The following is a 23,232-nucleotide window of genomic DNA, read 5'->3' as shown; positions in this document are numbered from 1 at the left end:
GTGAATGGAGAGGATGAAGTGAAGTTGCAAAGCCGTTCACATTCCTGTCATTGCTGAGGTGCTTTCATTTGATTTAGGTCTAGGAAGTCAGCCTTATGTTCCCTGCCTCCAGGCCCTATTCTTCTGCCTCACAACAGGTAACATCATACTGTTGAGGGCAGACTGGACCCCAGATTTCGGGAAGAAGGAGTCGTCCAGCAGGGTAGTGGCTGCGTTAGCTTGTGACTTCAGCAGTGTTCAACAGGTATAAGGTCATTGAAGACGAAGAATCAAGCAATCGAGTGTCCCCATCGGTTGTAGCGAAAGAGAACCGTGACCAACAGGAGCGCAGTGTCCACCCAGGTCACTTGGGGTTATTGGGGGACAATTTTGGGGGAAACGGGGGTCCTGGGGAGCGTTGGCTGGGTGGGGCTGTAACCCGAGCTGGTGGGCGGGTTGTGAGCTGTGAGCTGGCCCGAGCCGGCCCGCCCGGATTGGGGCGCCAAATCGGGGGCGGCGGGAGGCACACCTGGGGAAGACTCACCTGGGAGCGGCTCACTTGGGCCCTCCGGGACCCACGAACCGGCGCGCTTCCTCTGCGTCCCGCCCCCGGCCGGCCCCCCGACCAATGGGGGCGCGGAGACCTCGGCAGCGGGCGCGGATTGGGAGCCGGCGAGCGGGGGCGGGGCGGCGCGCCCGGCAGCTTAGGCGCTCGGCCGGCGGGCGGCGCTGAGCGCTCGGCTACCAGGGCGCCGTGCGGGCGGAAGTGGCGACGCTGGCGTCCCCGGAGCCTGCGGCGGGCGGCGGTGACGGCCCCGGCGCTGACGGCGGCGGCCGGGGGGGCGGCGTCGACGCCCGCGGCGCCGGCTGGGGCATCACCGCGGGCCTCGACCCCGAAATGGCGCTGCTGGCGGAACACCTGCTGAAGCCGCTGCCCGCGGACAAGCAGATCGAGACCGGGCCCTTCCTCGAGGCGGTGTCCCACCTGCCGCCCTTCTTCGGTGAGCCGGAATGGAGGGGGGAGGCGGCCCGCAGCCCCACACGCACCCGAATCCTCCTTCCCCCGAGCATCCCCTACCATCTCTGCCCTAGACACCCCCAAGTACTGTTTCCCCAGGCACCCAAGATCCTCTTTCCCTCCACTCACCCTAAATTCTCCTTTTCCCGGACCACTCCCAAGTCCTTTCCTCTCTAAACATGTCACATCCTGCCTGTCCTTCCCAAATCCTCCCTCTCCCTAGACACCTCACAGTCCTCCATATCCCCCAAATGCCCCCGATCATCCGTGCCCCCAACACCTCTTACTCTTCCATCTCCCTTAGGCATTCTGTAATCCACCGTCTCCCCCAAAGCCTCCTGCCCCTTCTTCCCCAAAATCCTTCATCCCTGGCGCTTTGTGATGGCTCTCAACTCGCTCCCTTTACACTTAATCCCCCCATTTCATAAGCCTTCTCTTTAAACGCTTCCAGCCTCTCCCTCATGGGACCTACGAACCCTTCCTTCTTCCCTCAGAATTCCCCCATTCCAGATCAAAGACTCCCGTCTCCCCCTCCAAGGGTAGGAAGCCTGGTGAGGCGGGGACAGGGAGAGGGTTTTGAAGATGGAGTTGCAAAACTCCAGGGCCTCTTTCTAGGGGAAACCACCTAAAGTTTTTCCTCCTTTTAGGACAGGGGTGAGGGTTGTCGGGGGAGCTGTTTTGTGAGGTGACATCAGACATACAGAGCTTGGCACCAATTCCTCCCTCAGTTTGGGCTCTACGAGAGGAAGCCCCTCCCCTGTATGTCGTGCGGAAGTTCCTGGGCGCATTGAGAAGGCAGTCCACTTTCAGACCCTCTTCCCCCACTCCCTCAGCCTAGCCCAGTCCAGCCAAAGCCCCGGATGGAAAATGGGAACTAGAAGCCAGCACCACTGCCCCTGCCCTTTGCCTTTTGGGTCCTGGGTAAAGGGTGCAACCTGAGCCTTCCTCCATGTGGGCTCTGTCCTGCCCTGCTGGTTCACTTGGTGGCCCTGCAGGAAGATACCAGCCCCCAGGGCAAAGTCCAGCTGAAACCCTAAGACAGGAGACCTTAAGACAGTCCGACTTAGTGGGCAATGAAGGCTTGCTGGGGGTGGTAGTTCCCACAGTGTCCTGAGCTCTGGGATGGTTGTGGTTACCTGGAGTCTATAGTTCCCCTCCTTCACCTCTTGAGCCTCAGTGTCCCCAGCTGTGAAACGGAGATGCTGATCTCCTAGGCCAGCTGTGAGGAGTAGATGAGGTGGTTTGTGTAAAGTACCGAGGCCATAAGTGCCAAATAGGTCTTCGCTGTAGGGGGTGTGGTTATAAGTTCCTGAATCCAGTTTTGGTTCCTTGTTAGAGTGATTATCGGTGTTTAAGGGAGTGCAATTTTCTGGTGTGTATGATTCCCAGACCTGGGTAAGCAATCTGAGAGCAAGGGCTTGGTTTTTTACATCCACTCTGTGTCCCCAGTGCCCAGAACAGTGCCTGGCACATAGCAGAAGCTCAGTCAATACTGCTGAATGCACAAAACTTTCTTATTATCAGTGTCACAGTCTTGAGATGATACTGACTCTCCAGGCGGGGGCTTGGGAGCGAACCAGCTCTAGCACTGAAAAGTTGTTTAATTTTGTGGCGTTGTTGGTTGGTTTTGTTGGTTTTTTTTTTTGCTTGCTTGTTTCCTCTTTGGTTTCAGGAATAGTTCCCAGTCCGAGCCAGCTTGCCCTGGACAGGGATTCAGAATCCATTTAAGCCAGTGGTTCTCAACTGAGGGCAGTTTTGCCCCTTAGGGGTCATCTGACAATGCCTGGAGGCATTTTTGTCGCAACTGAGTTGGGGGATGGGGCACGGGGTGTCTTGTGGGTAGAGGCCAGGGAGCTGCTCAGCATCCTACAGTGCACAGAACAGTCCTGCCACGACAAAGAATGATGCAGCCCCAAACATGAGCAGTGTCAAAGGTGGAGAAACCCCAGGTTAAACTCTGGCTTTTTCTTTCCTTATTTTCAGTGAGGTTGCACATCCATTCTGTATTTGGGGGTATCATCATTTGATGCAATTATCTCGCTGGTTTTGGAGGAAAGAGGGAGGTGGCAAGCCAGAGCCAGCAGTCATCTGGTGCCAGGGCTAAAGAGCATCTCCTCCTCCCTTTCCTTGGTCTCAAAGGATCCTTGTCTTTGTTGCAATCCCTGTGCTATGGGGTCTCACATCTGTTGACAGAAGTACCATTTATACAGAAGCCTCAGTGGGGTTGGTCCACAATGGGTTAACCACCACGGGGCCCTCACCCACCAGAGCTGTTTACTGTTCACCAAAGAGGCTAATTCTTAGGACTCTAAAGAAAAAAAAAAAAGTGATAATTCATTTGAACCACTATTCTCTTCTATGGGGGGAGGAGAATTGCTCCTGAAGGTTGAAGACTTTTTTTTTTTTTTTTTTTTGAGACGGAGTCTCGCTCTGTCGCCCAGGCTGGAGTGCAGTGGCGCAATCTCGGCTCACTGCAAGCTCCACCTCCCGGGTTCACGCCATTCTCCTGCCTCAGCCTCTCCGAGTAGCTGGGACTACAGGCGCCCGCCAACACGCCCAGCTAATTTTTTTTTTGTATTTTTAGTAGAGACGGGGTTTCACCATGGTCTCGATCTCCTGACCTCGTGATCCACCCGCCTCGGCCTCCCAAAGTGCTGGGATTACAAGCGTGAGCCACCGCGCCCGGCCCTGAAGGTTGAAGACTTAAGCTTTAGGAGGATTCTTCCACGAGTGACTTTTCTCTGGGACGTCTGATCAAGATCATTTGTCGGCTGTGATGCAGGGGCTTTTTCTAGATCTTGGGAGCGTCTGGTCACCGGGATGATCTGGGTGGTGTATGTGTCTCTTGAATGGAGCTGCTCTGGCGTGAGGGACACCAGGAGTGTGAAACACCTTGCAGCGACAGTTTCCTCGAAGTCAGGGATTTTCCACCATGGCACTTGCCAACATTTGGGGCCGGATCATTCTTTGTGGTGGTGGGGCTGTCCTGTGCATTGTAAGATGTTTAGCAGCGTCCCTGGCCTCTACCTACCAGACGCCAGTAGCACCTCCTTCCCCAAATTGTGACAAACTAAACTATCCCCAGGGAGGCAAAATCACCTCTGAGAACCATAGCTCTAGATATAAATATGACTAAGAGCCAAAAGCTGTGTTTTTAAAAAGTATTTAATTCTGCAAGGAAGATCTGTCCATTGGAGGAAAACTGAGCAAATACAAATGTTATATAAAAATCTCCCTGTCACTCACTGAGCCCTTACTATGTGCTAAGTACTCTATGTAGATTAGTTCACTTAATTGTCTGACAACATTTGAGGTAGGGTTTTAAAGAAAGAATCTCTGCTGGGATTTCAGAATATTTTCCTTCCAAACTCATTTACATCTATCTTTTTGGGGAAAAAAAAGTATGGGCTGGTGCGGTGGCTCATGCCTGTAATCCCAGTACTTTGGGAGGCTGAGGTGGGCGGATCTCTTGAGGTCAGGAGTTTGAGACCAGCCTGGGCAACATGGCAAAACCCTGTCTCTACCAAAAGTACAGAAAATTAGCCGGGTGTTGAGGTGCACACCTGTAGTTCCAGCTACGCAGGAGGCTGAGGTGGGAAGATCACTTGAGCTTGGGATGCCTAAGTTGCAGTGAGCTGAGTTTGCGCCACTGCACTCCAGCCTGGGTGACACAGCAAGACCCTGTCTCAAAAAAAAAAAAAAAAAAAAAAAAAAGAAAATCTACATAAAGCCTAACTCTCGTTCATTATTGGTTGACAGAGTGAGACCCTGTTTCAAATAAATAAATAAACAAATAAGTATAACCTGCTTTTTTCTACCCAACAATATAGCATAACCATTTTTTCATCTCAGTCCTCTTCTATCTTTCCTTTTCTTTCTTCCTTTTCATTCCTTCCTTCCTCTTTCTTTCCTTCCTTTCCTTCTTTCTTTTCTCCCTTCCTTTCTTTCTTCCCTCCCTCCCCCTCCCTTCCTTCTTCCCTTCCTCTCTTCGTCCCTTCCTTCCTTTCTCTTTCTTTCCTTTCCTTTCTTTTCTTCCTTCCTTTCTTTCTTCCCTCCCTCCCTCTTTCTTTCTTTTCTGTTTTTCTTTTCTTTCTGTCTTGCTATGTCGCCCAGGCTGGAGTGGTGCAGTGATGTGAACTCCTGAGCTCAAGCAATCTTCCCACTTCAGCTTCCTGTGCAGCTAGAACTACAGGCATGTGCCACCATGCTTAGCTAATTTTTTAATTTTTATTTTTGTAGAGACGGGGATCTTGCTATATTGCCCAGGCTGGAGTGCAGTGGCATGATCTCGGCTCACAGCAACCTCCACCTCCTGGGTTCAAGTGATCCTCATGCCTCGGCCTCCCAAGTAGCTGGGATTACAGGTGCATGACTCTATGCCCAGCTAACTTCTGTATTTTTAGTAGAGATGGAGTTTTACCATTTTGGCCAGGCTGTTCTTGAACTCCTGACCTCAAGTGATCTGTCTGCCTCAGCCTCCCAAAGTGCTGGGATTACAGGTGTGAGCCACCGCACCTGGCCGATTGTATAATTTCAATGCGGTATAATTTATTAAACCAATCCCCTACTGTTGGACATTCACATTGCTTCTTATGTCGGGCTCTCGTAGACAGTGCTGCAGTGAACATCCTTGTATACACTTCTTTTTGCACTCCTTTGGTTGTTTCTTATTTTTAGAAGTGAAACTGCTGAGCTGAAGAGTGCTTTAACCTGCTAGAGCAGCCACATTTCTTAAACCTTTGTTAGGTGTGGTTTGTGACAGCATTAGTTGGGCTTGCCTCAGTGGGCGCTGGCTGCGGGCCAGCCTCCTGCCTGCCTGATTTAGAGCATCCATATCTTGGGCCTGCCCTTCCTCCTTATCTCCAGTTGGAATCTCCCAGTTGTACAGGTTTTACTACATCCACTTAGAGGCCAGCCCTTTGTTTATCTTCTCTCTCTACCTTGACCCAGTAATCAGATCTTTCCTGACCGATGAGTTTGCAAGACTGACTTCTGGGAGGTCTCCTTTCTCATTTTGACGGTCAATTTTGTGGCTGTTCTAAAGCATTAACAATGGGAGGGCAGGGGCATGGAGACTTAGGTATCATCTAGTTCTTGACACTCCCTGTCTAGAAGCCTCTGTGGTTCCCATTCATCCCAGCTTGAAACCTGTGCTTTAGCCTTTGTGAATGGTTTGTAGCCCCACACATAGCAGTATTGTCATACTCTTCCCTCCAGAGCTTCCCCACATCAGCCCCTCTGCCTGGTGGACCACTCTGCTCTTCAGCCTACCTCCCTCCTTTTGCCTGTCTGGGTTCTACTTATCCTTAAGGAGTCATCTTATCCAGAACGTCTCTCCTAACTCTCTTAGACTCCCATGGACCCTATCATATTCTGTGACTTTGAGTTATTTCAGTGTGTAGCACTCGGTGCTAGTACTGTTCACTGAATGACTGCTTTTCATTCCATTCTCATTCGTCTGGGTTCTTGTTGAAGATGCTGGGCCCTTCTCTCTTCTTTCCAAATTAAAATACATGAGTAGGCCGGGCATGGTGGCTCACGCCTGTAATCCCAGCACTTTGGGAGGCTGAGGCGGGCAGATCACCTGAGGTCAGGAGTTGGAAACCAGCCTGACCAACATGGAGAAACTCCGTCTCTACTAAAAATGCAAAAAATATTGGCCGGGCATGTTAGCATGCTTCTGTAATCCCAACTACTTGGGAGGCTGAGGCAGAAGAATTCCTTGAACCTCGGAGGCGGAGGTTGCAGTGAGCTGAGATTGCACCACTGTACTTCAGCCTGGGCAGCAGAGTGAGACTCCATCTCACAATAAATAAACTAAACTAAACTAAGATACATGACTAAATTAAAATACATAACCCCTTCATAGCCTGTACTTGTGGCAGACATCATTAATCAATCATGATGCTGTTTTCCCCTTTGAGCCTAAACACAGCCTCAGCATCTTTATTAACACAGCCACTCCAGGTCAGTTAGAGTGCTGCATGAGATGATACCTATTTGCTCTTACTGTTTAGGGAGAGACTAGAGATGGAAGAGCTGAAGGTAATGATTCTTCATTACCTCTCTTGGTTCTTGAGATCCATATTCTGGGGTTGATTTTTCTTCATGCCTCTTACCTTAATTAAACGGATGTCTGTGGAATCTGGCCTTCTAGGTATCTGGCACTCATTAAATAGTCCTAGAGTGAACCCAGAAAGAGTGGTTTTCCATCACTTTTGCTTCAGTGCTTGTTCCATTCTGGGGGAGGGTGGCAGTGGCAGCCTAGAATCAGAGATTTATCTTGTTCTACAGCCAAAGAAACCGAGGCCAGAGAGGTTAGGTGACTTGCTCAGGGTCACACAGCCAGTGAGTGACCAGTAAAGCCAGACTAGAACTTGGGCCTCTGGACTCCTTATGTGCCAGACTAGAACTTAGTCCTCTGGACTCCTTATGTGGTATTCTTGCTGTCATGCCTGCTGTCCTGGCTTTCTCTCTGGTAAAGGAGAGAGCTAGTGGAGCCAGCCTGGTTGGGTACTTGAGGAAATCCAGTGGTTCTGCTGGCACCATGGTGACTTGTCCACATGACAAGTGGCATGGGTGCCACAGACCAGACATGCAGGTTTGCTCTGAGGTGTGTAACTCATAAACAGCCCGCCAAGCTGGTCCATAACTCCTGTTTATTTGGATGTAAATTAGAAAATGACTGGGGTGTTGAAATCGTCTGGTGGGAAAAGCCCCAAACAAGTTGGCTGGTTGTGTGTGTGTGTGTGTGTGTGTATGTGTGTGTGTGTGTGTTCTGTTTAAGAGACAAGATCTTGCTCTATCGCCCAGACTGGCATGCAGTGGGGTGATCACAGCTCACTGCAGCCTCCAGCTCCTGGGCTCAAGTGATTCTCCTGCCTCAGCCTCACGAGTAGTTGGGATTATAGGCGTGTGCCACGGCACTCAACTCTTGCTTTATTTATTTATTTATTTATTTATTTATTTATTTATTTATTTTTGAGACAGAGTCTTGCTCTGTTGCCCAGGCTGGAGTGCAGTGGCACGATCTCGGCTCACTGCAACCTCTGCCTCCTGGGTTCAAGTGATTCTCCTGGCTCAGCCTCCCCAGTAGCTGGGATTACAGACGTGCACCACCATGCCCGGCTAATTTTTTGTATTTTCACAAGAGACGGGGTTTCATCATGCTGGCCAGGCTGGTCTTGAACTCCTGACCTCATGATCCACCTACGCCAGCCTCCCAAAGTGCTGGGATTACAGGTGTGAGCTACCGCACCCAGCCTCAGCTCTGGCTTTTCCTTCATCTAGGACATCAGGCTAACTGGGAACCAGCCCCACCTGTACCCCTTGATCTGTGAGTTAGAAGCTCCCCCACTGCAACAAGCATCCTCTGAGATTTGGGACCACCTACCACAGCCTTGCAATATTTTCTGCTTTTTTTAAAATTGAAAGTTAATGCTAGTACCTGTTTATTTTTGGGTTTGTATAGAACGGGAGTGTACAATTTTTTGGATTCCCGGGGCCACACTGGAAGAATTGTCTTGGGCCACACATAAAATACACTAACGCTAACGATAGCTGATGAGCTCAAAACAAAACAAAACAAACTCAAATCTCATAATGTTTTAAGAAAGTTTATGAATTTGTATTGGGCCACATTCAAAGAGACCCTGGGCCACATGCAGCCTGCGGTCTGCGGGTTGGACAAGCTTGGTGTAGAATATCCCAAGAAAGACAAGAAACTGTATTAACCCTCCTAATATAGCAGGTGAGTTATCATTTTGATTGACTGTTGAGAGCTGGATTCTAGAGGAATGGGATTTAGATTGTGTGCCTGGGAGGAACCCTGAGAAGATGAAACAAATAATGTCTTGTTGGAGGACGAAGCCAGAGAGACACTTTCTGCAATGGCTGTACAATTTTGAAACTGCTGGCAGACTTCGGAGATGCATTTGCAAGTAGTGAGGCTTTCTTAGCCTTCAGGAGCACCTGCTGTGTGCTGTTGCCGTGCTGGTGGGTCCCACTCTTGATCCCACCTGGCCAGAGAACAATCTGGAAGGAGGGCTGTGGAGGGCCCTGTTGTGTTTTTCTGTCCATGTGTGTAACAGCCCATGAGTCGGCTGTTTTTGAGGCTCAGAGAGGAGAAGTCACTTTGAGTCTGATTCTCTTCCTCTGACATCCATGCCCTGAACACCGTGGACAGATGAGTAGAAGGAAACATGGAGACTGACATCCAGCTGAGCCAGCCTGAGCTTGAGAGGCCCCGAGGTGGCTTCTTTTTGTCACCTCTGTTTCCCAACAGCTGTGTGGCAAAAGGCCCACTTCCTAAAGGTCTAGGGCCGTCCATCCTACCTGTGGAAAGATGTGGTGACTCCGGGCAGGAGCACCAAAATCAATGTCTGACTTGGTGAATGACTGCCAGGGCACAGAGCCAGCTGCATGGCTGCTTAAGTCTGACAATTGCTCCAGCAGCCTCCTTTATAATGTCCAAAGGCCAGAGTACATACAGACCAGTGGCACCTGCCCACCCTGTCCTGGGGTGGTGGTGATTAGATCTTTGTGTTCAGAAAAATCTGGCCCTTGAGGTCAGAGCCTGAGGTCTGGCCTCTCTGCTGCCAGAAGGAAGAGGATTGAGTAGGAGGGGAGAGACTACAGTTGCTTGCTAACTCATCTTGCCCCTCCTTTGCTGCACAGGGATGCTTGGAGGGACAGCCCTCCACTTAGAATCCCTTGGGGCAGAAGTCAGGCCCTCCCAGGACCCACCAATGGGCTTCTGCAGCGTGGGCGCCCAGCCTATATCCATGTGAAAAGGAATGGGAGGAATTCATGACAAAGAGCTTTATAAAATATAACGTATGACTGTGATCATAACTAGCGTCATCTCTTTTTTGAGTGGCTCCCAGGATATGCCTTTGAATTAGACAGTAACTGATTTCTAATCTTCATGATGAACTTAGGAGGAATTTGGCACCATTTGCCAGAAGAGGAAACCAATGTGCAGGGAGGTGAAGCGATTTGATCAGGTCATGAAGCTAGGAAGTGGTCCACAGGACTTTGCAGCAGGTCTAGCCCTGTAACGGGAGACCAGCACCACATCAGGAAACAGGAAGACGTTGGAAGTCGTCTCTAGGGCAGAAATGTCCCTTGTAGGGGAGGAGGGGAAATGATAGGAAGTTCCCGGCTGGCATGACAATGTGATTATTTCAATGAGCTTCTTAGAATGGAAATACTGGGGCTGGGCGCAGTGGCTAATGCCTGTAATCCCAACACTTTGGGAGGCTGAGGCAGGCAGATCACGAGGTCAGGAGTTTGAGACCAGCCTAGCCAACATGGTAAAACCCTGTCTCTTCTAAAAATACAAAAAAAATTAGCCGGGTGTGGTGGCGCAATCCTGTAATCCCAGCTACTCCGAAGGCTGAGGCAGGAGAATCGCTTGACCCAGGAGGCGGAGGTTACAGTGAGCCGAGATCACGCCACTGTACTCCAGCCTGGGACAGAGCAAGACTCCGTCTCAGAAAAAAAGAAAAAAAAAAAAAAAAAAAGAATGGAAATGTTGGGTCCTAGTCTTAGGTTTCATTGTTTCAGTAAAAACCTGCCAGAGTGAATGTTAACTCCTTTTATTACATACTTACAGTGGTACTTGTATGAAGGCCTTTTTTGTGGTTCTTGCTAGAGTGTTAACTGTATCTGAGTTTTTCAAAGTCATTGCAGTGGATCAGCCCTCTCCAGGGTCTTCTAGAAGCCTCTGCTTTCCACCCTGGCAGTTAGGCAGTCAACTCACACTTCCCTGTGTTCAGAAATGATTCATTTTCTGCCTTGCTGTTCCTCCAAGTTCCTTACTTCACTCCCTTCTGAGATCTCTGTCTTAATGGTCTGGAATACATTTGAAGTCATTATTTTATGATGGGGAGATTTCTGCTAATTTTACCCCTAACAATCAATCGATGAGTCAATAATTCTTTTTCTCCCTTCTCCCTTCCTTCCTCCCCTTCTGCTTTGATTTCTTAATCATTGGAATAATTGTTTTCTGGATTTCCTCTCTAAGGAAAAGCTTTGTCTGCTGGGAAAGGTGATGATGATATAATTTATAATAATAAGCATAAATGATAATACCTTCTTTTTCTTTTTTCTTTTTTTTTTTTTTGAAACAGAGTCTTGCTCTTTCACCAAGGCTGGAGTGCAGTGGCGTGATCTCGGCTCACTGCAACCTCCACCCTCCCCCCGGCTTAAAGCAATTATCTTACCTCAGCCTCCCAAGTAGCTGGAATTATAGGCGCACACCGCCACACCCAGTTAATTTTTGTATTTTTAGTAGAGATGGGGTTTCACCATGTTGGCCAGGCTGGTCTTGAACTCCTGACCTCAGGTGATTTGTCCGCCACAGCCTCCCAAAGTGCTGGGATTACAGGCGTGAGCCATGGTGCCCAGCCTAATACCTTCTTTTTCACTGAGCACTTACTAGATACCAGCAACTGTGCTTAGGCCTTTATTTATACAACTTTATTTAAGCCTCACAGCAACCCTTTGAAGAGGGGTCCATTATGAGCCTCATTTTAAAAATGAGGAAACTTGCCGAGTGCGGCGGCTCATGCCTGTAACCCCAGCACTTTGGGAGGCCCAGGCAGGCAGATCTTTTGAGGTCAGGAGTTCGAGATCAACCTGGGCAACATGGCGAAACCTTGTCTCTTTTAAAAATACAAAAATTAGCCAGGCATGGTGGCACGCGCTACTCGGGAGGCTGAGGCAGGAGAATGGCGTGAACCTGGGAAGCGGAGGTTGCAGTGAGCTGAGATCGCGCCACTGCACTCCAGCCTGGGCGACAGAGCGAGAGTCTCAAAATAATAATAATAATAATAATAATAATTTTCCCAGTTGAGTGCGGTGGCTCACGCCTGTAATCCCAGCACTTTGGGAGGCCGAGGCAGGCGGATCACGATGTCAGGAGATCGAGACCATCCTGGCCAACGTGGTGAAACCCCGTCTCTACTAAAATACAAAAAAAAAAAAAAAATTAGCTGGGCGTGATGGTGCTTGCCTATAGTCTCAGATACTCAGGCGGCTGAGGCCGGGGAATCGCTCGAACCCGGAAGGCGGAGCTTGCAGTGAGCCGAGATCAGGCCACTGCACTCCAGCCCGGCGACAGAGCGATACTCCGTCTCAAAAAAAAAAAAAAAAAAAAGAATTTTCCCAACTGCATCATTCTTAGTTCAAGACTGGTTTTTCCTGAACAGGGAGCAATTATAGGACAACTAGTTGGCATGTCATGAGGGTGAAGTTTTTCTTTTTTTCTTTTTCTTTCTTTTTTTTTTTTTTTTTTGAGATAGAGTCTTGCTCTGTTGCCCAGGCTGGAGTGCAATGGTGCACTCAATCTCGGCTCACTGCAACCTCCGCCTCCTGGATTCAAGTGACTCTCCTGCCTCAGCCTCCTGAGAAGCTTGGATTACAGACACGCACCACCATGCCCGACTCATTTTTGTATTTTTAGTAGAAATGGGTTTACACTGTGTTGGCCAGGCTAATTTTGAACTCCTGGCCTCAAGTGATCCACCCGCCTTGGCCTCCCAAAGTGCTGGGATTACAGGCGTAAGCCACTGCGCCTGGCCCGGGGGTGAAGTTTTTAAAGAAGTATTTTTTTTTTTTTTTTTTTTCTGTTTTATAGCTTGTTTTTTATTTTCAATTTAACAATATGCTGTGATCATTTTCCTTTGTTTTTTTTTTTTTTTTTTTTTAATTATACTTTAGGGTTTTAGGGTACATGTGCACAATGTGCAGGTTTGTTACATATGTATCCATGTGCCATGTTGATTTCCTGCACCCATTAACTCGTCATTTAGCATTAGGTGTATCTCCTAATGCTGTCCCTCCCCCCTCCCCCCACCCCACAACAGTCCCAGGAGCGTGATGTTCCCCTTCCTGTGTCCATGAGTTCTCATTGTTCAATTCCCACCTATGAGTGAGAACATGCGGTGTTTGGTTTTTTGTCCTTGCGATAGTTTACTGAGAATGATGTTTTCCAGTTTCATCCATGTCCCTACAAAGGACACGAACTCATCATTTTTTATGGCTGCATAGTATTCCATGGTGTATATGTGCCACATTTTCTTAATCCAGTCTATCGTTGTTGGACATTTGGGTTGGTTCCAACTCTTTGCTATTGTGAATAGTGCCGCAATAAACATACGTGTGCATGTGTCTTTATAGCAGCATGATTTATAGTCCTTTAGGTATATACCCAGTAATGGGATGGCTGGGTCAAATGGTATTTCTAGTTCTAGATCCCTGAGGAATCGCCACACTGACTTCCACAATGGTTGAACTAGTTTACAGTCCCACCAACAGTGTAAAAGTGTTCCTATTTCTCCACATCCTCTCCAGCACCTGTTGTTTCCTGATTTTTTAATGATGGCCATTCTAACTGGTGTGAGATGGTATCTCACTGTGGTTTTGATTTGCATTTCTCTGATGGCCAGTGATGAGGAGCATTTCTTCATGTGTTTTTTGGCTGCATAAATGTCTTCTTTTGAGAAGTGTCTGTTCATGTCCTCTGCCCACTTTTTGATGGGGTTGTTTGTTTTTTTCTTGTAAATTTGTTTGAGTTCATTGTAGATTCTGGATATTAGCCCTTTGTCAGATGAGTAGGTTTTTTGAATTGTTTTGTAAACATTCTTTCCTCTTTAGATAGTAGACTCAGAGGAGGAACCTGTTTTAGAAATGTAGGTAATCTCAAGGCTCGTATCCTTAAAAATAGGCCTTAATGTAAGCTGAGCCATGACAACCCGCACCCCCAGATTAATAAATGATTCATCTCCATCAGCTGTAATTTGAGTGTCTTCCATTATGATCCTTGTAACCCAAGACCTATAAAGTTAATCTGCCTCATGTGTTTAACAACTGAACTTTATTATCCAGCTATGAAAAAAACCATTGAATTTGCAATAGAACCTCCCCACACCAGGCTGGTAGCATCACGACACAGGCATCCTGTTCTTCCTTTCTGGAAATGACTGTTTATGAATTGGGTTAGGTGTGTTCTGTCCTGAATCACACAGGCTGAAAGTGAAGCAAGCTGTGCATCTTAAAGAGTGCTTTTTTGTTCCTGAACATTGTTCTTGAGATGAAACGAGAGGGTGGGCCAGGGCAGGGCAATTTGGTCACCTTGTTACTCAATGTCAGGAACATCCCGTGTTGTAAGAGATGGCTGTTTGAAGAGGCAGGCACGGAGAGGCAGCTTGGATGGCAACTTCCAGGTATATGCTGTGGTCTTGCTAAGAGCATAACGACCAGTACTGTCCAACTTTCTTGAGGCCAGAAAAAGAGGAAATGAGGTCGGGTGCAGTGGCTCCTGCCTGTAATTCCAGTGCTTTGGGAGGCCAAGGCGGTAGGATCACTTGTGGCCAGGAGTTCAAGACCAGCCTGGGCAACAAAGTGAGACCCCCATCTCTACAAAAAATTAAAAACAAAAAAGCTGGGCATAGTGACATGTGTCTGTAGTCTCAGCTACTCCAGAGACTGAGGCTGGAGGATCACTTGAGCCTGGGAGGTCAAAGCTGCAATGAGGCCAGACGCAGTGGCTCATGCCTGTAATCCCAGCACTTTGGGAGGCCAAGGCGGGTGGATCACGAGGTCAGGAGATCGAGACCATCCTGGCTAACACAGTGAAACCCTGTCTCTACTAAAAATACAAAAAATTAGCCAGGCATGGTGGCGGGCACCTGTAGTCCCAGCTACTCAGGAGGCTGAGGCAGGAGAATGGCATGAACCCAGAAGGCGGAGCTTGCAGTGAGCCAAGATTGCACCACTGCACTCCAGCCTGGGCCACAAAGCGATACTCTGTCTCAAAAAAAAAAAGAAAAAAAGAAAAAGCTGCAGTGAGCTGTGATTGTGTCACTATACTCCAGCCTAGGTGACACAATGAGACCCCATCTCAAAAGAAAAAAGAGAAATTAATGTGATTCTGTGTAGCATATAGTCACTGCTGGCTTACAGGGAATTCTGCTTTCTGGGCAATGTCACCCATCTGAACTGTGGCAGAGATCCAGGCAGGAGGCCCCAGATAGCCCTTGTCTAGTCAGAATTGTCCCAGAGGCCATGCACGAAACCCCTCATTGGTGCATACCTTCTCTTTGCAGGAGATTCTGATTCTGGTGGCTATTTGGTTTTTAAGTATCTATAAGAATTTGCCGGGCACGGTGGCTCACGCCTGTAATTCCAGCACTTTGGGAAGCTGAGGTAGATGGATCACTTGAGCTCAGGAGTTTGAGACCTCCCTGGGCAACATGGTGAAACCCTGTCTCTACTAAAATACAAAAAATTAGCTTGGCATGGTGGCGTGCACCTATAGTCCCAGCTACTCAGGAGGCTGAGGCACGAGAATTGCCTAAGCTCGGGAGGTGGAGGTTGCAGTGAGCTGAGATTACTCCGCTGCACTCCAGCTTGGGCTATAGAGTGAGACTCTGTCTCGAAAAAAAGAATAATAAATAATTGAAGCACTGCAGGAGGAAGTAGCTGTCAACCATCAACAGGAGTTTTAAAAAAATACACAAGGTTGGCCAGGTACAGTGGCTTATGCCTGTAATCCTAGCACTTTGGGAGGCCGAGGCTAGAGGATTGCTTGAGCCTAGGAGTTCAAGACCAGCCTGGGCAATAGTGTAGTGAGTCCCAGTCTCTACAAAAAGTAAAAAAAAAAAAAATTAGCCCAGCATGGTGGTGCACACCTGTAGTCCCAACTACTCTGGAGGCTGAGGTGGGAGGATTGCTTGAGACCAGGAGTTCAGGCTACAGTGAGCCATGATTGTGCCACTGCATTCCAGCCTGGGCAACACAGTGATACCCTGTCTCAAAAAAAAAAAAAAAAAATACATAAAGTGTCCAGTTGTCCTAGAAGCCTGAAGGCATACCATCTAGAGTCATTTAGTGACGGTTTGAGGGGACCAGGGACATTTCTGGGCCACGTCTTTATCATAACTCGTATTTTTGATGATGGCTCTGTTTAGAAAGCTACAAATGGCTTCCACTATGAAAGCAGTGACATTTGTGTTACATTTTGATGAGTTCCATCCAGGATGGCTGAACTAGAATGCTGATGGTATATTCGTATTTGAGAGCCAGGCACAGTGGTGCACACCTGTAGTCCCAGTTACTCAAGAAGCTGAGGCAGGAAGATCACTTGAGCCCAGGAGTTCTTGGCTGTAGTGTGCTACACTGATTGGGTGTCTGCACTAAGTTTGGCATCAATATGGTGACCTCCTGGCAAAGAGGACCACCAGGTTGCTTAAAGAGGTGTGAACTGGCCCAGGTCGGAAACAGCAGGTCAAAATTCCCATGCTGATCAGTAGAGGGATTGCACCTGTGAATGGCCACTGCACTCCAGCCTGGGCAATATAGCAAGACTCTTTTTTTTAAAAAAAATGGTAGATGGAAAATATTTCATTGTTTTTATTTTTTTTATTATGAAGATTAAGCATCTTTTCATTTCTATTGTGAATTGCCCATTGTTCTATAGGGCTGTTTTTTCTTACTGATTTGTAAGAGCTCTTTACATATTAGGGATATTAGCCTTTTTTTCTGTTACGCTTGTTACACAGACTCTTTACTCTCTGCCCCCCAAGTTGTTTGGCTTTGGTTGGTGGTGGGATTTCTTCTGTCCCCCATATAGGAGGTTTCTGTTTTTTATAATTAGATTATTGGTTTCTTTCCTTGTGCCTTCTGAGTTGAGTAGCGTGCATTGGAAAAAGCCTTCTCCATTAAACGGAAGGGGCCTTTGCCAGCTGTTCCAAATAACCAAGGCTTTACTGTATTTGGAATCTGCTCATAGTAGTTAGTTGGGTCTGTGAAAGAAATGGTGGGACCATATCTGATTTTTCTTTTTTTAAAGACAGCTTCAGACCAGGCGTGGCGGCTCACGCCTGTAATCCCAGCACTTTGAGGGGGCCAAGGCGGGCAGATGGCATGAGCCCAGGAGTTTGAGACTGGCCTGGGCAAAATAGTAAGACCCTGCCTCTATTTTTTTTTTTTTTTTCAGACAGAGTCTCACGTGCAATCTCAACTCACTGCAACCTCCGCCTCCCAGGTTCAAGTGATTCTCTTGCCTCACCCTCCCAAGTAGCTGGGATTACAGATGTGCACCACTACGCCCAGCTAATTTTTGTATTTTTAGTACAGATGGGGTTTCATCATGTTGGTCAGGCTGGTCTTGAACTCCGGATCTCAGGTGATCTGCCTGCCTCGGCCTCCCAAAGTGTTGGGATTACAGGCGTGAGCCACCATGCTCCGCCTGACCCTGTCTCTTCTTATAATAATAAGAAGAATAAATAAAAAATGTTTAAAAAGACAGCTTCCTTTCTCCCCAGAGGTCATGAACTAGAAAACCCTCCAAGTCCCCTCCCTACCTCCAGGCAGACAGGTTCTGGGTGGCATTTCAAAGAGCCTGTTTGCTGACAACAATTAAAAAAAACAAGTTTGGGATAACTGCAAAACTGGTCAAACAAGAAGGGTAATTTGGGGTTAGGGCTGCATTCTGTAGGAAAGGGAAGGCTTGAGAGCCTGGTAGAAACATGTCATGCTGTATTCAGAGCAGGCGCAAGCTTGAATTTAAACTCTTAGAGGCTGGGTGCGGTGGCGCATGCCTGTAATCCCAGCTTCTGGGGAGCTGAGGCAGGCGAATCACTTGAAACTGGGAGGCGGAGGTTGCAGTGAGCCTAGATTGCACCACTGCACTCCAGCCTGGGCAACGGAGTGAGACTCTGCCTCAAAAAAAAAATTAATAAATAAAAATAAATAAATAAATAAATAAAATAAAATAAACTATTAGAAAAGCCACCACATGCTTGGGAATTAAAATCGTCTTCTGGTTTCCTATTTTCTCTGAGTTCACAGGACCTCAAAGAAACATTCTTTGAGTTCAAAGAATGGTAACATTCTAGACAGAAAGGTTAAGGGTGTAGTGGAAGCAGCTTTGGCTCTGGAATTGTGTCTGAGTTCCTGGCACTCCCTGGAGTGTAACCTGGGCAAGTCATTTGGCTTTTCTGTGACTTGATGTCCTTGGACTGCACCAAAGGCAAACATAAGCCCAGAGCCTTGGGTGGGTGATGTTGAAACAGGCTTCAGCCCAACCATATACAGAGCACTTCCTGTTTGCACAGCACCTCTGGGCTGTAGAAACTGAAGGGCCTGAACCTGGAGTGGTAAAGTCACTTGGCCAAACTCACACCAGAGCTGAGATTCAAACCCAGGACTGTGGATGCCACTGCTTCAGTGCCACTGCCCAGGTTGATGCCACTGCTAATTGCAGGCAGCCCACCTCCAGATGCTTCCAAACCCACTTCAGCGTGCTTGTTTACATAACACAGAGATGCATGCAGAGCTGCCTTTCCTGCCGGTGGCTCCCTGTGGGTAGAGTGGAGTCTGGGGTCTTGTTCCCAGCCCCTGCCTCGCCTCCCCTCTCTTCTGCTAGGCTCTCAGCCCCAGAAGTGCATTTGAGGCACCACATTCCTCCCCTACTGTTGAGCAGGAGCTCTGGCCCTGTGCGGTGGCCCCACACACAATAACAGCTGCTGTTGGGGCCCAGCTTCTGCTGACCATGGTGGCCTCGTGACCCTCGTAGCGCATGGTCAGGAGAACACAAAACAAAAAGCCTTTCTCCCTGCCACCAGGGCAGGGCCGCTCAGAACTGCACAAGGATGCTGCATAACATTTTTCTGCGTCTCTGAAATGCATGTTGAATGACCGAGTCATTGAGAAAAGCTAATAAGCCACCCATGGTCGATGGTGATCTGTCATCAAGCCCTGCCGTCATCTCTTCTTCACTGGAAGGCTTTGGTTGAAAACCAGCCAGTGGCAGTAAAAACAATCATGGTCAGTGCTTTCAGCCCTCACTTTGCACGTGTGACACCTCTCTCTCACAGCAGCCCTGCAGAGGAACCTCCTAGAAGGATTTCCCTTTTATAAGCAGGGGAACTGAGGCCCAAGTCCCTTCACATATCCTCTGCCATCTGGGTTGGATAGGTGCTTAAAACCAGTGTGTTGGGTCAGTCTGAACCACAGGAGGGTGCAGAGATGGAGAGCCTGGCAGGGTAATACACTGACAGATTCCACGTTTCCCACAGTCCATTCATTCACTCATTCATTCATTTCACAGATGTCATACAAGTACCGACTGGGGTCAGGCACTTGCTGGGTGCTGGGGGCATAGCAGGGAACCTGGTCCCTGCCTTCCTCAGAGCTCAAGTCTGGTGGCAAGATTGTTGGTTTGAAAAACAAAGGTGTAACACATGTGACTATCATCACTGTAACAGTGAAACAGACTTGGAAGAAAAAGTAGAAAAAGAAATAGGATTTTATGAGCAGAAAAAAAAACCTGACATTACTTTTTCCAGTATTTTCTATGAGAAAATTCAAACATGGCAAAGTTGAAAGAATTTTACAGCAAATAGTACTCGTACACCTATCACCTAGATGTTACCATTAATATTTTACTGTGCCTATCTATCCATATCTCTATCCATCCATCCATCAGTCTAATGTAAGCCTTTGGACATTATGCATTTTAATTTTTTTGAGATGGAATTTCACTCTTGTTGCCCAGGCTGGAGTGCAGTGGCACAGCCTCGGCTCACTGCAACCTCCGCCTCCTGGGTTCGAGTGATTCTCCTGGCTCAGCCTCCCCAGTAGCTGGGATTACAGACGCGCACCACCATGCCTGGCTAATTTTTGTATTTTTATTAGAGATGGGGTTTCACCAAGTTGGTCAGGCTGGTCTTGAACTCCTGACCTCAGGTGATCCACCCGCCTCAGCCTTCCAAAGTGCTGGGATTATAGGCATGAGCCACTGTGCCTGGCCCACATTTTAATTTTTTTTAGAGATGGAGTCTCACTCTGTTACGCAGGCTGGAGTGCAGTGACACAATCATGGCTCACTGCAGCCTTGAACTCCTGGGCTTGAGCGATCCTCCCACCTCAGCCTCCCGAGTAGCTGGGACTATGTGCATGCCACCACGTCCGGCTGATTATACATTTTGGGAAGATGAGGATGTAAAGCCGTCAGCTGGAGCTGAGGAACAGCCATATGTCCGGATGGGTTTTGCCAGCCTCCATGTAGCCCATCCATAGCCTGGCCCTCTGTGAGGGTCGGAATTCGTACCCCCGGCAGCACTGTGGTCACTGGTGGAGGAAAGAGGATCTTGGCTCCGGCGTTATTATGTAAGTTGAGAATGCATGGTCCTTCCAAAGAGGCAGCGGTAGCGGTGCTGGAAGAGAACACCTTCCAGGGCTAACAAATGGCATGACCTCCCCAGGCTGGCCTCTACACGCAGCGGAGGTCAGTGATCCGTCAGGTGAGGTTAAAGGGTGGCATGGAATCATCACCCCATTGATGCTTGACAGGCCTGTCTGGGAGACCAGAGCACCCTGGATTCATTGCCTGCACCCCTGGCGCAGCACCTGTGAGCAGCCTATGACGTGACCACCCTAGGGAAGGCTCCAGCATGGCCCCTTGCTGGGAGATTTGCCTCTGCAGACAATGGAATGAGGCTCATTTGCTGAGAGGAGACTGCTCGTGGCCCAGCATGAGGACAGCATGCCCGGAGCTTGCAGCAGGTCAAGGTGGCAGCCCCGGCCCTAGCGGGGCCTCACAGGGGAGCACAGAGAAAGCAGCAGGGGCACAGGTCAAGGATGAGTCCCACTCGATGGAGGTTCTGGGGAATCCTGTGGCTTCCACGATGATGTCATTTGCTGGGTCACAGCACATGACCCTAGTAATGATATGAGGTCATAAAAATGATTGAAGTTCAGGTACTGAGTGTTCACCACTCACCGGGCACTCTGCTACATGTGTTTGGTGCCTTATTTTATTTTTTTTGAGATGGAGTCTTGCTCTGTCGCCAGGCTGGAGTGCAGTGGCACAATCTCGGCTCACTGCAACCTCCGCCTCCCAGGTTCAGGCGATTTTCCTGTCTCAGCCTCCTGGGTAGCTGGGACTACAGGCGCCTGCTACCACGCCCGGCTAAGTTTTGTATTTTTAGTAGAGATAAGGTTTCACCATGTTGGCCAGGCTGGTCTCAAACTCCTGACCTTGTGATCCGCCCGCCTTGGCCTCCCAAAGTGCTGGGATTATAGGCGTGGGCTACTGTGCCTGGCCTTGATGCCTTATTTTTAATTTCTTAAAGAAGCATATGAAATAAGTAATATTATTGCCCCATTTGACACAAGAGGAAACTGAGGCACACAGAGGCGAGGAGACTTGCTTGGCTGGGGAGTGGTCGTGCAGGATTCTCACCCTGTCTGGCTGAATCCCTAGCCCACCTTCTTTCCACTGGGCCATGGGCTGTTTCTCTCATGCACCTCTTTTCATGGCTGCAATTAGAATGTTCCAGATGGCTGGCCAGGTGTGCAGGGTCACCCTGGGTAGAATTTGGCTTAAGGAAGTTCCACCCCTAGCCCTCTGCCTTCATGCGGTCACTTGGCGCCCACACTGAGGTCCCTGTCTGGCCTCCTGGGTATTGGCCTTTCACTCCTGTGGGGTTGGCACCCGCCTCTAGCCTGCTCTGGGGTCTTTGTCCCCTGGGCTCTGTAGCAGGCTTAGTGAGCTCACTTTTCTGGACTGCAACAAGGACACTAAAAAGGTGTCACAGAAGCCCGGTAATCTGTCTTCAGGCTCGAAGGTAAAGTCCACATCGAGCCTGCTCAGTAAAGAACATGCATACTTCCTGCATGTAAGGAGCGAGATGTCCTATGACAGCCTGCCATGGGGGTGACAAAAGAGGGAGAGGAGGAGAGGCAGGCAGCAGGCTGCTCACATTTCAACAGATCCCAGCAGTTCCAGGCACTGCCAGGCAGTTTCCAGGTCTACATTTTATCAACTCCAAGGTGTTACCTATTATACGATGCTCTGATACATTATGACCCACCAATAAAGGAAAACGCCTCCATTTAAGAACATTCTACTGGGTGTGATGGTGTATCCCTCTAATCCCAGCACTTTGGGAGGCTGAGGCGGGAGGATCGCTTGAGTCCAGGAGTTGAAGCCTGCAGTGAGCTGTGATCTTGCCACTGTACTCCAGCTTGAGTGCCAGAACAAGACCCTGTCTTTATTTTATGCATTTATTTTTATTTATCTTTCTTCAGTTGCCAAAGGACCCTGTCTTTAAAAACACACATAAGTGCAAGCTACTATTGAAGACAATGGCGAGAACAAATTAAGAGGGCAGAAGTCCAGGAATGTATTTCATATAGTCAGCCGAAAACACTTTAAGGCCACCAACAAAGCAAAACCAGTTACCACTAATCTTAAGAAGATAAACAAGGCTGGGCACAGTGGCTCACGCCTGTAATCCCAGCACTTTGGGAGGCTGAGGCGGGTGGATCATCTGAGCTTGAGAGTTCGAGACCAGGCTGACCAACATGGTGAAACCCCATCTCCATTAAAAATACAAAATTAGCTGGACGTGGTGGCGTGTGCCTGTGATCTCAGCTACTCAGGAGGCTGAGGCAGGAGAGTCGCTTGAACCGGGGAGGCGGAGGTTACGGTGAGCTGAGACTGCACCATTGCGCTCCAGCTTGGGCAACGGGAGCGAAACTCCATCTCGGGGAAGAAAAAAAAAGGTAAACATTATAAATGATGAAAAAGTCAACAGAATAGATAAAGCTTTTGTATTCAAAAACTGCAATTACTTTTGCACCAATCTAATGAATATACGAGATTTGCACACTTCTTAAAAGGACTTTCTCTTGAATCTCTGTAGAAAGAACTGATTCCTCAGTAGCATCTTGAAAATAAAGTAGTTAGTATTGAAGCTACAAAATTGATGGCTCAGTTCTAATATAGTGGTGATGCATCAAATTCCCCCCAAAGACCAATAAATTAAATGTTTTTTACAATTTAAAAAAACACATTGTACAGCTCTAGAGAAAAATTCTTTATATCCTTATTCTATGAACTTTTTTCTCTTTTAAAAGTTAAGTACTTTTTAAAAAAAATCTTTTTTGTTAAAAACAGACACATCAGCTTAGGTCTACACAAGATCCTGATCATCAAGATCTGTGCAAAAAAAAAAAAAATTTTTTTTTGAGACAGAGTCTTGCTCTGTTGCCCAGGCTGGAGTGTAGTGGCATGATCTCCCCTCACTGCAACCTCTGCCTCCTGGGTTCAAGCAATTTTCCTGCCTCAGCCTCCTGAGTAGCTGGGATTACAGGCGTGCGCCACCACGCCCAGCTAATTTTTGTATGTTACTAGAGACGAGGTTTCACCATATTGACCA

General features: G+C 48.3%; 2 protein-coding genes and 1 long non-coding RNA gene across 3 annotated transcripts in view; all 3 read left to right on the top strand.

Moving 5' to 3' along the window:
• The first annotated feature begins 710 nt into the window (after window positions 1-710).
• GLTP (glycolipid transfer protein) overlaps window positions 711-23,232 on the top strand; it is a 30,912-nt gene continuing 8,390 nt past the window's right edge. The window contains exon 1 of the mRNA XM_055237184.2: window positions 711-980. Within this exon, the coding sequence (XP_055093159.1) occupies window positions 878-980 (103 nt within the window). The 5' untranslated portion in view covers window positions 711-877. The remainder of the gene's footprint in view (window positions 981-23,232) is intronic.
• Window positions 12,317-14,117, top strand: LOC134732048 (uncharacterized). The gene is made up of 2 exons (XR_010114947.1): window positions 12,317-12,604; window positions 13,619-14,117. It is a non-coding gene; the product is annotated as an uncharacterized lncRNA (long non-coding RNA).
• On the top strand, window positions 20,542-23,002 carry LOC129459329 (uncharacterized). Its single transcript, XM_055235934.2, is given in 5 exon segments — window positions 20,542-20,730; window positions 21,514-21,613; window positions 22,136-22,278; window positions 22,577-22,626; window positions 22,659-23,002. Coding segments are annotated over 5 exon segments (618 nt in total). The 3' UTR covers window positions 22,795-23,002.

The sequence above is a fragment of the Symphalangus syndactylus genome, chromosome 13, assembly GCF_028878055.3.
Source record: "Symphalangus syndactylus isolate Jambi chromosome 13, NHGRI_mSymSyn1-v2.1_pri, whole genome shotgun sequence".
Lineage (NCBI taxonomy): Eukaryota > Metazoa > Chordata > Mammalia > Primates > Hylobatidae > Symphalangus > Symphalangus syndactylus.
Note: the sequence above shows the minus strand (reverse complement) of the source record. Positions and strands in the feature narration are given on the sequence as shown.